The 16,590-nt window shown below is 33.1% G+C and overlaps 1 protein-coding gene across 1 annotated transcript in view; it reads right to left on the bottom strand.

Annotated features, from left to right (window-relative positions):
* Positions 1 to 16,590, bottom strand: part of LOC126879791 (hatching enzyme 1.2-like) — a 62,435-nt gene that overhangs the window by 20,507 nt on the left and 25,338 nt on the right. The window contains exon 3 of the mRNA XM_050643053.1: positions 2,116 to 2,243. Within this exon, the coding sequence (XP_050499010.1) occupies positions 2,116 to 2,243 (128 nt within the window). The remainder of the gene's footprint in view (positions 1 to 2,115; positions 2,244 to 16,590) is intronic.

The following is a 16,590-nucleotide window of genomic DNA, read 5'->3' as shown; positions in this document are numbered from 1 at the left end:
TTTTTGCAAAACGTACTGGAAGGGCTACGATTCACAAAAACCACAAATTGCCCCCTTTAAAGGGATGAAAAGGGGGGTTCTGGGGTGAATTTTTTTAAGAAAAAGTTAGTCTCATAATAAGCACCCCTTGATATACCAGAAAAAAAAAATAAAACCGGACTTGTGTCCATTTTGCGAGGTTCAACTTCTGTTTCCTACACTATTTGCTGTCTCCATTGGCTGCAATCCTGTGCCAGATAGACGGCTTTAAGTAGGGATTTTCCCTATTAAAAGATAAAGACTCGTTCAGCCAGTCTATTGAATTAACCAAATAGAACATTAAAAGAAAAATAAGATAACATTGGATCAGCGGTACTACCAAATACATGGTGTATCATTAAGAATGTCCAATCTCTGAGTTGTGGATTATAGACCTGAAAATATTAAGATTTCGGCTATCCCTACTTTTTCTTTCTTTACACGCAAATTACGTGTAGTAAAATTTTCACTGGTATGGATATGTACATAAAGATTATTTGACAGTGACATTGTCACCATTAACTTAGAGATGGCTAGAAAAAGCTCTCTATTGTATATGTATATTTCGATACAGTACAACCATGTACAACAAAAAAACATAAGAGTAATATTTTACTTGTAAAAAAGTTAAGGAAAACGCGTTCCGGCACTGCTAATTTTGCCATGACACCACTGGGAATAACTATTGTTTTTATAAAAAAAAAACACTGAATATTTTTTATATGATTGTTTGTATTTACAATTATTGTCCATTAGTTATTAGTAGAGAGCGGAATATATGCAACACAACATTACCAAAATATGCGCATATATATGCATTACTTTTACTACAAATATGCAGGTATTTTTTCTAAATTTGGCTAAATATGCAAATGCATATTAAAAATACTCAAAAATAAAACAATATATTAAATATAAACATTTATGTTTAAAAAATTCAACCTACATTTATGTTTAATACGTATTTATTTTTCACATAAAAACAAATGAAATGACACACAAAAACTGATATAATTAAATTAAGAATCTAAATTATAGTATGAATTTATAATCAATAATCAAATATTTTTCAAAATTGCGGAATTGTCTACAATTTGATGGATTTTTGTATTTTGATGCTTCTCTCTATGTCCGTCTTTATAGAAGTAAAAGCGAATTTGTCGAATAAAAACACTCTTTCCAGAAAAATTTCTTTTGTGGGACATGATGCTTTTGTTTGTCAGTTCCTCATTTAAAAAATGAAATGTGAAAATGAATGTAACTTACGATTTTGGAACAGGCCTTGCAAAATACTTTGTCTCCACTTAGCTTTAACTCGGGAAACACTTTATCCAAGCACTTTTTTGAATGGTAGACATATTTAAATTTAATAAATACCAATCACTTCAAAAACACTAAATACGATACAACGTTTACTTTAAACAAATGTTGGCCGGAAACTGACAAAATAAATATTAGACCCTTAAAAGCAGGTAGGTACCTACGACTTGCTACGCTAATAAAATAATATTTTTCTGGGAACACCCATAATTGTTAAATTCAGGTAGTAATGGGAAAGTCCAGATAGATAATAATAAGCGATAGATATATAAATAACGAGCTCGTTCATATCGAAGTTATAAAATTCCAACTAAGAGAGGAAAATTTTAAACTTTTATATAATTTATTTTTAAAATATGCAAAATAAATCGTGTTTAGCTTAAATATGCAATGTTGTGTTTGTTGCCTGAAAATATGCAATATATGTATCTATATGCACTTTGCATATATTCCGCTCTAGTTATTAGTTTATGCCGAATCATTATCGTTTTAATAAAAATGATTGTCTTACATCCAATTACAGTGTATTTTAATCAGTTTATTTATTTTGACTTTGTAGGTATACTATAATGTTTATACTAGGCCGTACTAGTTTATCCTGCAGTGTCCGTAATAATATCAGGATAAACTAGTTTGGCCTAGGCTAAACTAGTTTATCCTATCGCGTTTAGGTCAAACTAGTTTATCCTAACGCGTTCAGGACAAAGTAGAGGCCAAACTAGTTTGTCCTGAAATCGGGTTTGGCCGGTAACATTTATATTAATATAGATCGCTTACCTTTGGTACTATTGTGTAGTTATCGTTTTTAGAATATTCATTAGAAAAATAATGCATTACAGATTCATAATCATACGTTTGATTAAAATTAATAGTAGTATTTTGTTTCACAAAATTATTTTCTTCCCCTAAAAAACAATATACCATATTATTAGTTCTGGTTTTTTATAAAAAAAATTATTTAAAATGAATTTTAAATTTAAAGTTTCGATTTTCGGTTTTCATTATCAACATATACATATGTATAATAATCAGTGATCAATATAAATAAAAATAAAGCAAAAAATATAAAAAGAAATGCTTTTCTTTAGTTACGAGTGACTAAAATTAAAAATATGAAAAATCAACTAAAAAGCAAAAAATAAAAAAAATTGAAAAATCTAACACATTCGTCAAAGAAAAACGTGGCGCGTCTTCATCGAATAAACGGTTTTCGATCCACGCTTTTCTTTAACGAATGTGTTAGATTTTTCAATTTTTTTTATTTTTTGCTTTTTAGTTGACTTTTTTTATAATATTTATAATATTAGTCACTCGTAACTAAAGAAAAGCGTTTTCTTAAAATTTTTTTTTATATTTTTTTATTTTTTACTTTTTAGTCTTACACTTTTCAAACATTAAAATATATCGTCATGTTTATTAAAATATGTATAAAACATATGATGTACAAACATGAAAAATAGTCGGAATCGGCAAAAAATTTAAAATTTTATTGGTTATTTACGAAGCATAACGTATGATTCAATTCATTTGTACTCTACAAGCTCCCTAGTGGGAAAGTTTTGGGGTAGTTCTGATTTCTTTCATTATATATGGATTTTGGGCTGCTGAATCCGAATATGAGGTTTACGGACAAAATTTCTTGCCGGAAAATCGCGAAAAAATCGAAAAATTTAAGCTTTTTTCCGCTTTTTTACTCAAATCTCGAAAACTGTTAACTTTTAGTAAATGGTATGTTAACAGAAATTAAAGTACTTAAAATTATCTACAAATATCACTATTTACTTTTTTTTCAGACGAACCGTTCGGTCTAAAGTGCATGTTGAAAATTGCCAATTTTTAACGGTCTTGGCAAAACCCACTTTTTACATTCCAAAACTTTAGTTTTTATTAGAATGCTGTTATTTGATAAATTTCTCCTAGTTTTCTGTACAAATATTAAATGTTAGTTCATAATATGAATATGGTATATCTCTTCTCACAGCTTCCATGAATCCATTCCATCCTAAAATACCGAGAATTCCATGCTTTTCCCTTAGGCCCGCTTGCTCATTCGGAGTTCAACTCTAGTTCAGCGCCATTACCGCGTTCAAGGCATGAAGTGCGTACCACCGTACAATGCACTTCATGCCTTGAACTCGGTTATCGCGATGAACTAGGGTTGAACTCCGAATGAGCAAGTGGACCTTAGAGCCACAGAAGATCAGGCACAGATGAAGTCACAGTTTCAGCAGAGCTTATTTTACTACGAATCAGGCCCGAGGCACTACACAATTTTCGGGGCCGTTAATACAATTTAATAATATTAACAACCTTTTTAAATGTATTAATTATTTAATAGAAATATAGTTGCTCATAGTACAGTTTTTTTTTGAAAAATGGCTTTGGCAGAGCCAATCAGCCAGACTTGTTTGTGATTGATTGCAGATTCATAGTCATAAATTTCTTATTTCATAGCATAAGTACATACAACATTATTATTTTTAGATACATAGGTACATTATGTTGCTTTTTTTATTTTGTTTTTTTAAATTATTTTACTGTGTTTTTTATATATATTTTAATTTGTGCTAAACACTTTTTTTTACTTTCTTTTTTTTTTATTTTTCTTTTCTTTTTATTTTTGTTTCATTTTTTTTATTTTTATTTTTTTTATTTTTGTTGTTATTATTATTTTACTGTGTTTTTTATATATTTTTTTTCTTCTTTTTAATTTTTCAAACCACATTAACAAATTCTGCCTAGTTAGTAGACATTTACAACTTGTATTTACATAATTAAACATGTTTATAAATGAGATAAAGAATTTGCATATCATTTGTAAATATTAAAGTATTAAGGTTTATTGGGAAAAAACATTTTAAATCTTTTAATTCCTTATAAAGGCCGTTTATATTATTTATTTTTAAATGACATTCTAATATGACATGTGTTAGGTCTCCGATTTTGCCACAATACATTAGGAGTATCTGACAAGCCGATTCTATGCATGTAAGATAGCGTAAGTGTATGATTGGCTCTCAGCCGATTTCTATTATATTCTGTGTAAAACCATCTTCTTGAGAATATCCTAGGGTTACAATGAGGAAAATTTGAGTCAGTATTACATTCTCTGTAATACAATTGCCAATTACTTTTAAGTTTTTGTCTGCTAAAATTATCGATATCTGAAGCTGGAATTAAATTTTTGCTTATTTTTTCTCCGATCATATAAGCTGATTTAGCAAAATTGTCAACTATTTCATTGCCTTTTATTCCCGAATGGCCCTTAATCCAAGCAATTGTTACATTTACTCCCAATTGTATAGTTTCAAACAAAGTTTTTTCTTCTTGCAGTACCGTCTCCTATCGGAGGTTGGCTACCATCACAGCAATCTTAACTTTGTTGGCTGCAGCTCTGAACAACTGTATTGAACTGCACCCATACCACTCCCTTAAATTTCGCAACCAGGAAATCTTCCTACGTCCCACATTTTTCTTTCCCGAGATTTTTCCTTGGATTATGAGTCTAAGCAGAGAGTACTTTTCTCCTCTCATTATGTGGCCTAGATACTCCAGTTTTTTAAGAAGTTTTTTACAAAGTTTTAAGAATATTCAATTCAATGTGGTTTATATGTTTTACTGTTTGAATGTTACTCAATGTGTCCACTACGCTTTTACTGTCAGTAAATATAACATAATTACTAGTTGGATTCAGTAGTACATACTGAACATCAAACATTACTGCTATCATTTCTGCTGTGTATATTGAGCATTCAATAGATAGGCTATATTGATGGTATAAGTATAGTACAGTTGTTTATGAATATAACTCTTATTGATATCATTTATCATTTTTTGCTGTTCGTAAAATGAAAGAATTTTGAAAATTTATTTTGTTATTGCAATAAGACTTTTTTTGTGATCTTTACGGGCCCCACTAAAATACGGGCCCGAGGCAGGTGCCTCACGGACCTACTGGTAAAATAGGCCCTGAGTTTCAGTTGGTGTGAACATTCCCTTCGGATCTTGATTTCTGATAAACCTTGAGATTTTGTCCTTTCAAAATGTATTAGTTGAACAGCTCTCTGACTTCCATAAACCTCAGGTGCGGGTTTAGTTTTTAGCCGAGGAATGGATTGGTTAGGAGCTATTGCATGTTTTGGTGCAATACAAGAAATGCCACCCATGACGTAAAAAGTGTGGTATCCGTCGATTGTATGTACGTTAACCCTTTCTGTCCCAACGCTGCATATATATGTTTTTGAAAAAGTGGGTCTGTATTCCCAGCCACCGCGCCGTATATATACGTTCAAGGTATTATGGTCTAAATTTACCAAAGCCGAAAATATGCGTTGCTTATAAAATTTTAGACTTATTGGTGTCCCAATGCCGTAGAAATATGTCCGAAAATGTTAGATTATTTTTCCCAAAGCCTCAAAATATTGGCACCTAAGACAGGTCATGCGGAGCCATTGCCGTATATATTTGTTCACATATTTTAGATATATGCTATATTGTAGCACTGGTGGCAACGCTTATAGGTAGCTGCTAGAAGGTGAAGCGTTTGTAGCCACAGAAAAGATCAGAAAAAAAAGAAGCGAATAGAGATACATGTGTGCAAGATGCGGAGTCTGCCTTTGAGTAGTGTCATGTTTTTAGAAGTACCACACAAAAGAAAACTTTTAATGTTAATTTACATTACATTATTTTTTTAAGTTAGTTACATTTTTTCAAGTTGGTTTTGCTCTCTGATGAGACTTTTGAAAAGAAAACGTTTAAGTTGGTTAAAAAAACTCATTAAAAAACATGTTTTGGTCATTTATTTGTTTATTTATATGCGACGTATATAAGGCAATGGGACTCTAAGCATGAAAAAACCTTTGGAATTGAGGGACCAACATGCAAATTAAGGCCTAGCGTAGAAAGGGTTAAAATCAGCGTTTTCGTACACCTGTTGTGTAAAGCACAGCTGGTCAATTTTATGCGGATCGTCTGCGATTGCTGACACTTCCAGATAAACAACGCGCTTGGTCAAAGTCTTGTAGCGGCAATAAGGCCCAGATAGTTGGTCTCACCATTCCTTGCAGGGTTGGCCGTTTTCTCTACAAAAAGTACGGCTCAAGAAAATAGGTTGATGTAGTTTCCCCTTTTGGATTTTGTTCATCCCATACAGAAGCTGTTCGCCTGGAAGTGTCAGCATTCTTCAGGCGATCCGCAGAAAATTGACCTGCCGTGTTTTACACAGCAGGTGTACGATAACGCTGATTTTAACGTACATAAAATCGACGAATACCACACTTTTCACGTCATATGTGGCATTTCTTGTATTGCACCAAAACATGCAGTAGCTCCTAAGCAATCCATTCTTCTTATAAAAAAGAACCCTATAAGAATCTTATAAAAAAGATGAGGTTTATGGAAGTCAGGGAGCTGTTCAACTAATTCATTTTAAAAGGACAAAACCTCAAAGTTTATCAGAAATCAGGATAACAGATCCGAAGGAAATGTTCACACCAACTGAAACTGTGACTCCATCTGTGCCTGATCTTCTGTGGCTCTAAGGGAAAAGCAGAGACATTCCCGGCCTCTTAGGACTGAATGGACTCATGGAAGCTGTCACAAGAGACATACCATACCTATGAACTAACATTTATTATTTGTACAGAAAACTAGGAGAAATTTATCAAATGCCAGCATTCTCATAAAAAATAAAGTTTTGGAATGTAAAAAGTGGGTTTTGCCGAGACCGTTAAAAATTGGCAATTTTCAACTTGCACTTTAGACCGAACGGTTCGTCTGAAAAAAAAAGTAAATAGTGATATTTGTAGATAATTTTAAGTACTTTAATTTCTGTTAACAGACATTTACTAAAAGTTAATAGTTTTCGAGATTGGCGCAAAAAAGCGGGAAAAAGCTGAAATTTTTCGCTTTTTCCGCGATTTTTTCAATGTTTCGGCAAGAAATTTTGTCCGCAAATCTCATATTCTGATTCATCAGTCCAAAATCCATATAGAATGAAAGAAATCAGAACTACCCCAAAACTTTCCTAGTTCAAACACAATTTTATTGAATCAGTAAACAATTAACGTAAAAAGTGAAATTATGTATAGTTCATATTATTAGCTACAATCCATAAAAGTTTCAAGGTTCTACATTGTAAAAAACAAGAGAACTTAAGCATTTTTCATTAAAATCGATTTTTATCTATTTAAACAATTAATAACCAAAAAAAAATTTATTGACTATTCGTGTATTGTTTGTCTAAGAAAAGCGTTTAATAAAATAAGTGCTATTTCTACCAAACAGAAACATTCATAATATTTACATTCATATTCAGAGTGATGTTAAAAAGGGAACTCAAAATAGTAGTATGGTGTACCATCTTGGTAAACAATATACTTACCATACCTACCTTTCGCTGGAATAAGAGTTAAGGCCTCCCTCACCGCTATTAACTTATTATATTTATTTTTAGAACGTAAGCAAAAATCTCGGACAGGTCGAGTTTTAAAAGAATTATAGTATATTATAGCATCAATGTTTCGAACTTTACGCGGCGATCCCTCTTCAGGTGAGTCGTAACTGTGATTTTTTTAAATGGGAAAGTAAATCATGTGATACCCCGTTTAAAAGAGTACTGAAATGAATATTTAAATATTTATGATTATTTATGTATCTAGTATACATGATATAGCCTTGCAAACATTATTCACAACGCGGCACGTCCCCGATAAAACAGTTGTTAAAGATGCTCTCTGGCCAGTGGCAGATCTGCGCGGGGGGGGGGGAATGAGGAAATTTCCCCCCTAACAAGGTTCAAAATTAAAGAAAAAAAAAATGTTCAGACCTAAAAATATATTAGCTGACATGGAACCGAAACCACAGAAAGACAAATTCAATACAATAAACACGCTAGTTAGGAAAATTAAAGGAACGTAATACCTATAAGGTATTCAGTCGTGTGATGGATGACCGAAGTTAAGTTTAACGTTTGAGTTAAAGTTAAGATAACTCTCAGGAATAACGTGCCCATAACTATATAGGTAAAATTTGGTGTGATGTATCGCACGCAGTTATGAGATAGTTATATCATCAACGTTATATTAGAAAGAAATTTTCAGGAACAAATTTTGAAGTAACAAAGAGAACCTTATGTACAAATAGTACAGTTGGAGTGAACGCGAGAGATTGTTCCGAACATACCCGTCGTCGGCTACCGCCGATGACCGAACAGCAAACAGCTGTTTGGGTTCGTTGGTGTTTCTAAGTTGCTTTCAAACGGTAGATAGAAACAGGGTTGCCAGATTGGTGTATTTTCCCAAAATTTTGGGTTAATTTGAAAGCGTCTATTCGCTCTGAGCTTTAACAAAGTGTCAAAGCAAAATCGACCGACCTGCTCATGGTGGCGGTTTTTTGAAATTTTATCAGGACGCTTTGTGTAGATATGTTTAAATGAGACATTAAAAAAAATGCCGTGTCACGCTAGTGATATTATGTATTAATAAAAACAGAAAATAAAAACGCACTTAATCTGATATAAATTCTTCTATTTCCAATCTTGATTATCAGTTTGATTTTGTATACATAACCTCACTATCGCAGTTTATGTCAATAAATCTTTCTTAACGAAAAAGAAAATATTTTTGTTGCACTATAAATTACAGTATAAATTAATAACTGATGAATTCTAACAATTGTATTCGGTTATTATCACTACAAAATAAAGTATTCAAGTTTAACAAAATAATCCCATAAGACTCAATGTTAAAACGTCCTGACAAAATCTGACAGCGTGTCACGTGACTGTAAGTAGAGGGGAGACGCACGGAGCCAATTGAAATTTTTCTAAGCAGAAATTGTAGTGGGATTTTTTGGGGGCGGAAAATTATGGATGATTTTAAGGGGTCATGGTAAATGAAATTTGCGAATGTACATAGAACTGTATATTATACTCCCATATAATCGAAGACGATAGGAACTATGAATTATTTCTATTGCCCTCGTTGATATTGTAGTATGAATTTTGCTTTACTGTTCTCTTCATTTGACTAATATAATTTATTAAAATGCGACAACAATTTAAATTTTGGGACTTTGGGGTATTTGAGCTTTAATTTCAGGGAATTTCAGTTTCTAAGTGGGGGATTTATAAAATATCATCTGGCAACTCTGGATAGAAAGCTCAGTAGGTACTTAAAATAAAATTTCAACTTATATCGCTCGACTTGATTTTTGTATAATTTTTAAAATTGTATTACCCTTCTATTCTTAATTATTAAATTACTAGCTTCTAAATTCACTTGATTTCTGTCTAAAAGAAGTTAAAAGATGAACCTAACCTTGCATAACTACAGAGTTATCTCATAACTTGAGGTTTAACGTCGCGTTATAAAGTGACCAGATAACTCAAGAACTGTCAAGAAATAACGCAAATAGTTAAGTTAAGTATGATACATCACACCAATTCGATGGTTATAACATAACTACAGGATAACTTTACGTTAACGATAACTTCGGTCATCCATCACAGGGCTGATTATTTATGTCTGTTATGTAATCTGAGTTTATCTTTTTATGTTTTTTGGTTAGTTTTTCATTTTAAATTCCCCCCAATTCCATCCGAAGGCAAGTTTCTAGATCCGCTACTACCTCTGGTACGACAAATCTTTAATTCTAGTCCGCAATTCCGAAATGGCAGACGGTGGATCTGTCTGACTCCTTCAGCCTTCCCCATATGTACGCATCTGGTGGCGTTAGTTGTGGTGAGTGGCAACCCCAAAAATGATCACTCAGTATTCGAAGAGACTCCCTGGTAGTGTGACAGGTTGTTTCGTCCTCCTGAAACCATTCTTGATCTTATGTTTGGACCGTTTTCGTGACCTTTTCCGTATGGCCGAAAATAGTACTCCAGCATAAAAATTGTTTCTGCAAAACTGAGAACCATTCTAAAACACCTAACATTATCACGACATTCACATACGTTATAATGACGTTTAGTTCAGAGTAGAAAAATAAAAACGGGAAAAAATCAATACAGGTATTTGAAAGTGCTAAATCGTAGGGAGGATATAGTTAATTAAAAATACATACAGAGGTACTCGTAAATCAACCTCATTTTTTATAAACAAAGGCCAAAGTCAGAAAATATTGTTTTTTTGCCTATAGCATTTTTAGTATCATATTAAGAGCAAAAGTTTTATTATAAAAGTTGTATATTACACAAAAAAAACAATTAATTTTATTTTTTTTTATTCGCATCAACCACTCGGGTCATTAGCGGTAGATTTATAATACAAAATAGGGAAAAAAGATACATTTTTAAAGATATGAATGACAAAAATATGGTAATTATTTTTTGCAGTTTACAAACAAGTAATTGGACTTCGTAAGTCCTAGGTTTTCACCCATAGTAATCGAAAGTAGATTTGGAAGTCGATATTTGAACGCTTCGTGTCACTTTGCGTCGATTGATATACGATTTTACTAATTTTGAGTCATTTTGACTAAACTTTGGGTCATCATTGTTTAAACAGAAATGACTTCACAACCGGAACTAAAACTCATCTTTTCAATACGCTTCGATTGATGTGTTACATGTACTATTTCTGCAACTATACCGGCATTTCTGGTTAGAACTTTTCAAGCGGAAATGATATAAAAACCAAAACTAAAATTTGTTCTCATATTGCTAAGGCACGTCGAATGATATATCGCTTATACTATTTCGGTGACTTTAGAACAGTTCATACGGTTGCAATTCTAAAACCGGAAGTCCGATGTCAAATTTCTCATCTTTAATACCATCCTTGGATTATAAGCTTTCATTTGACACCTCATTTGTCATTCTATCTGTATTAATTGTTATGTTGGTATTGTTACGTTGGTAGATTGCCATGATAATCTTGCGGGGTTGAAATATCGAGTTGAAACACTGACTCTAACTTTATAACTTTATTTACGATTTACAACATCAATCACATAAGGTTACTAAGAAATTGTTTCGCGGGATAGTCCTTTAGGACACCCTTCTCGCAGGACGGCTCACTAGCATAGTAACGATCTGAAAAATCACAATACTACAATCATTCTATCTCAATCCCTCCGTGGGCTATTTATATCTCCTTATAATTTGAACTTTGAAAAGCAAAACTATTCGTGAGCATCTACGAGGTTACACAAACAAAACTGCCTTAATCAGCCTTCGTTTTGTTTGCATATTTAGAAACAATATCTTTTGTAACAACTGAAATTATTTAAAATTATATACATCTTTTGGTACATATTATATTATACAGTAAGGAGTTTTTTCCCATACTGTAGATAATAATGAAGGAATTGTATTCGCGGACGGAAAGAGAGATGAACAGACAGTCATGAAACCGGAAGTATATATTTGTTTTCTTCTTGCGAAGTAGCTTCGAATAATATATCACGTGTACTATTCCGGTGACTTTAAAACAGTACTTCTGGTCGTACTTCTAAAACCGGAAGTCCTAGGTCGAATTTCTCACATTGGTACATTTCTTGGATTATAAGCTTTCATTTGACACCTCACTTGTCATTCTACCTGGTATAATGACGAAGGAGTTATATTTGCGGTCCGACGGATAGATGGGCAGACAGCCTAGATCAAATGTCTCACCTTTAGTACCATCCTTTGATTATAAGTTTTCATTTGATACCTCATTTGTCATTCTACCTGGTATAATGACGGAGGTGTTATATTCGCGGTCGTATGGACCGACGGACAGACAGCTGGGGTCAAATATCTCAAATTTATTACCATCCTTGGATTATAAGCTTTCATTTTACACCTCATTTTTCATTCTACCTGGTATAATGGCAGATGAGTTATATTTGCCGTCAGACGGACCGGCGGACAGACAGCCTAGGTCAAATATCTCACCTTTAGTACCATCCTTGGATTATAAGCTTTCATTTGACACCTCATTTGGAATTCTACCTGGTATAATGACGGAGGAGTTATATTCGCGGTCGGACGGACCGACGGACAGACAGCTGAGGTCAAATATCTCAAATTTATTACCATCGTTGGATTATAAGCTTTCATTTGACACCTCATTTTTCATTCTACCTGGTATAATGGCAGAGGAGTTATATTTGCGGTCAGACGGACCGGCGGACAGACAGCCTAGGTCAAATATCTCACCTTTAGTACCATCCTTGGATTATAAGCTTTCATTTGACACCTCATTTGGAATTCTACCTGATATCATGACTGAGGAGCTATATTCGCGGTCGGACGGACCGACGGACAGACAGCTTAGGTAAAATATCTCACCTTTAGTACCATCCTAGGATTATAAGCTTTCATTTGACAACTTATTTGTCATTCTAGCTGGTATATTGACGGAGGAGTTGTGATTACGGACAGACGGACGTGGATAATTCAAAGTTTTCACATTTTTTCAAAATTGGATGAAAACGAAAAAATGAATCATAATTTGTTATACAGTTTACAATGATTTATAAAAGACAGAACTTCGTTGAATTTTGTAACCAGTGCTTCTTTCAGGCTGTTGAGTATCTTGAATATCGCCTTCGCTGAAGTGTACTCTTGACATTCTATCATTATAATAATATGGTTAACTGTGAGAGGTGTTTGGCATCTTTGGCACATTGCATTGGTGGTGGTTATTTGGATATTATGTAGCAGTGGGTAAGTCGTGTGTGTCTAAGCTTTATTGAATAGGGACAATAGGGTTACAGTCGCTTTCTTCCTCAGTAATAGAAGAGTTGTCTATTCCGTTTATCTTTCTTAAGATCCTTGAAATGTTGTATTTAAGGCGTCGGTCGTTTGCGTTTGCGTGTACCATTTTTGCAATTTAGCGCTAAGTCCTTCTAGATCATTTGTATAATGCTTTACTACGTTTTCAGGCAATTTTGAGGATATAGCATTTGTAATATAGTCACAAAGTTCTATGTATTTTAGTGGGTAAGAAGTAGTAGTTGACAATAAAAAGGCTTCTCTAGGTTTCATTGAGGCTTCGATGTTCAGTACTTTTTTTATTCTTTTAGGTGCAGGTTTCTTTGGAGCAGGAAGTATTTTTTTTATTTTCTGACTCTATTATTTCAGGAGATGTTGAAATTTGTCTTTTGACAGAAGTATGTGCTACTATGTTGCTGATATTAGATAGTCATTCGGATAGGTTTTGTGAGTTAGTGGAGGTATTTGGTGGTGGGCTGGTTGTAGAGATACTGGATTGATGAGCAGTTGAATCTGATGTAATGGGTTTTTGATTTATTGGATAATTTTCTGTTTTCTGGTCAAGATTTTGTATATTAATTGATTCAGTAGTGCAGTTTTCGTCTTTATGCCCTGTGGTAGTACATTTAGAGCAATTTAGACCATCTAAGGAAAGATAAATTCTGTAAGGGTATTGTCGTGAGATATTAGAAGTGAATTTGGGATAATATTATTAATTGTTGAAGCAACAAATACTTGACGCCTAAAACTTAATATATGACTGTATTCAGACTTTTAAAAATGTTATTTTAGACACTGCAGTAAGCTCCAATTTTTTGAGCTCTGCTTCGATTATAGTATTTTTGGAATACTGGGCAGACATTTGATATCACTAGTCGCCTCGTAGGAGTAATTAATCTTCTGATCTCGATGTCGTTTCCTTGTATTGAAACGGATTTGTGATTGTGTAGTAAATTTTTTACGATTGTGGTGTTACTAAGATAGATGCATATGCATACTCAGTTGTTTGAGATTTTGGACGCGAAGATGATATTTCCTGGTTAGGTATATTAAAGTTCCTATTGCTGTTATATATTCATTTATTTTTGTGTCTGGTACAGATGACAAAACGACTACATGTTCTCTGGATGGGAAGTTAAAGTTGGTTACGAGTTACGGCGTTGGAGTAGGTTAATGTTGAAGATGTGGAAGAAGTAATTGGTGTTGATAATGGTTTATTGATTGCTGTATGAGTTAAATTGCTATCCATTTTTAATTTTTGTTTTCTTCATTGGTGGAATTATCTAGAGCCGCTCCTGACTTAAGGTAATTAAGCTGGTTTGTCGTCGTTTTTATTTTAAATAAAAATGGATTTTCTGTTTGGTTAGTTTTCAACAATATCCACTAAATGGTTTGATATGGCCGAAATGAAAATTATTGTACTTACAATTTTTTCTCTTCTGTAATTAACTTATTACAAACTTGTTTTTTAATTTTGAGTGTAAACTAACAAAAACACGTTTTAATTCGGAGCTGAAATTTATCGATACGTTTATAAATGGGGTTTAGGGCCGGAGTCCATTTTAATTTTTATAAGTTAAAATCCATAAATAATTAACCGATATATTGGAAATGTTAATAACTTTTACCAAAAGGCCGTAAGTAACTTGATCATGAGGTAATTAAGTGCCTTTATCAGTGTGCAAATTTTCAAGATCTGTTTGTTAGTTTACGAGTTATGTTAAATGTTTATCCCAGGCATCGAATGTTTAAACAATCATTGTTGCCAAGGAGTGTTTTCAGAGCTTTACGGCAAAGTGCAATGAGTTCTTAAAGACTTAAATTACTAAAAAAGTTAAAAAAGAATATATTTATGTTTGAAATGTTGTTAAACAAGTCGTTCAAATGGACGGGGTCGAGTTCGCTCCCAATGGTAAGAATTTTACCTGAACTAAAAAAGGTAGAGTCCGAATTGGCTCCCATAGACAAAATTTATTTTACCTAAATATGTCGAAAATATCACCCAGCGTTGTCACTCCTTTCAAATTTTCTCTTTTTGTTAGAAACAGGTACCTTCCTAGAAATATCTATGGGAAAGGAGGAAGACCTAACCCTTCGGTCCTAACTTAACTTTCGGGTATTAGAGTGTAGAGCGAAAACCGGCCGATTTCAGGTAAGAGCGCAAAACGGTCGAGCGCATACCGGCCGACACCGATAATTTGTGTTAAAATTGCCACATATGCCAATGTTGAACTAAAACAAACTCTAAAAGTATTTGTCTAAAAGTATAATTTTCCTATAAAAAGTCTATATCACTATGTAAATTTCCTAAGCAGTATAAATATTACACGATTTGGCAACAATGTCTAATGTTTCCGCGATTAGATGAGAGCCTACCCGCATTCATGCGGGAGCCAATTCGTACCCTTCTAATATATACCTGAACGAAGCGGAGCGAACTCGACTTCACCCGTTCAAATATCAATCATTTACGAAAATTTTGTCAATAAATAAAAAAATATGGCATCAATAAACCATTGCCGTTGTGCTTATTTTTATTTATATACCTAGGGAGTTGAACTTGTTACGATTTTCAGATAAAATTGCTTATAACTTTGTAAATACCCTGTATATGTAACATACCAGACCTTTATATTTTTGTAATGGAGAAGTTACGGAGATTTCTAATATAAAACAAAATACAGGGTGTTCTATTAAAAAAAAACATAAGTTTGGTCTGCCACTATGTTATCGAACACCCTGTACCATTCTAACTAATTTTGTAAGGTAAAGCTCAAAGTTGGCTACAATTTTTGTTATTAACTTTTATCGATATTCATTACTATAACGGATCTACGGAGCTTTACCCCACTAATCAATCACCCTGTATAATAGCAGTTAAATATTGCATTGTTAGCTAGTTCTGAGATAGTTCCTGATAAATGGAAAACTAGCCATTTAATTCCAATTTTTAAATCTGGCGAAAGAGAAAATATAGAAAATTACAGAGGTATATCTAAACAATCGACCATTCCTAAACTACTTGATAAGTTGATTTATAACCATATTAGTTTTACTTGTCAACAATTAATAAATAATTATCAACATGGCTTTATGCACAAGAAATCCACAACTACAAACTTACTATCTTATGAAACATCTATTATCAGAGATCTGGAAAGAAAATGTCAGGTAGATTGTGTATACACAGACTTTTCAAAAGCCTTTGATAGGATTCACCACTACTTACTGCTACATAAACTTAAGGCATATGGTTTCAGCGATCAGCTTTTAAAGTGGTTTGATAGCTATTTAATAGGTCGCACACAAAAAGTCAAACTGGGTACATTTATGTCAGATGCAATACAAATAAAATCTGGAGTTCCACAAGATGCTCATTGTTCGCCCCTTCTGTTCAATCTATTTATTAACGACATAGGTGAATGTTTTAATCACTCTAAGTACTTGCTATTTGCTGATGATTTGAAGATTTACAGATCTATCAAAGATCATGAAGATTGTAGTCTCCTTCAAAACGATCTCAATAATTTAGTTGAGTGGTGTAA

This window comes from Diabrotica virgifera, chromosome 2, assembly GCF_917563875.1.
Source record: "Diabrotica virgifera virgifera chromosome 2, PGI_DIABVI_V3a".
Taxonomy (NCBI): domain Eukaryota; kingdom Metazoa; phylum Arthropoda; class Insecta; order Coleoptera; family Chrysomelidae; genus Diabrotica; species Diabrotica virgifera.
Note: the sequence above shows the minus strand (reverse complement) of the source record. Positions and strands in the feature narration are given on the sequence as shown.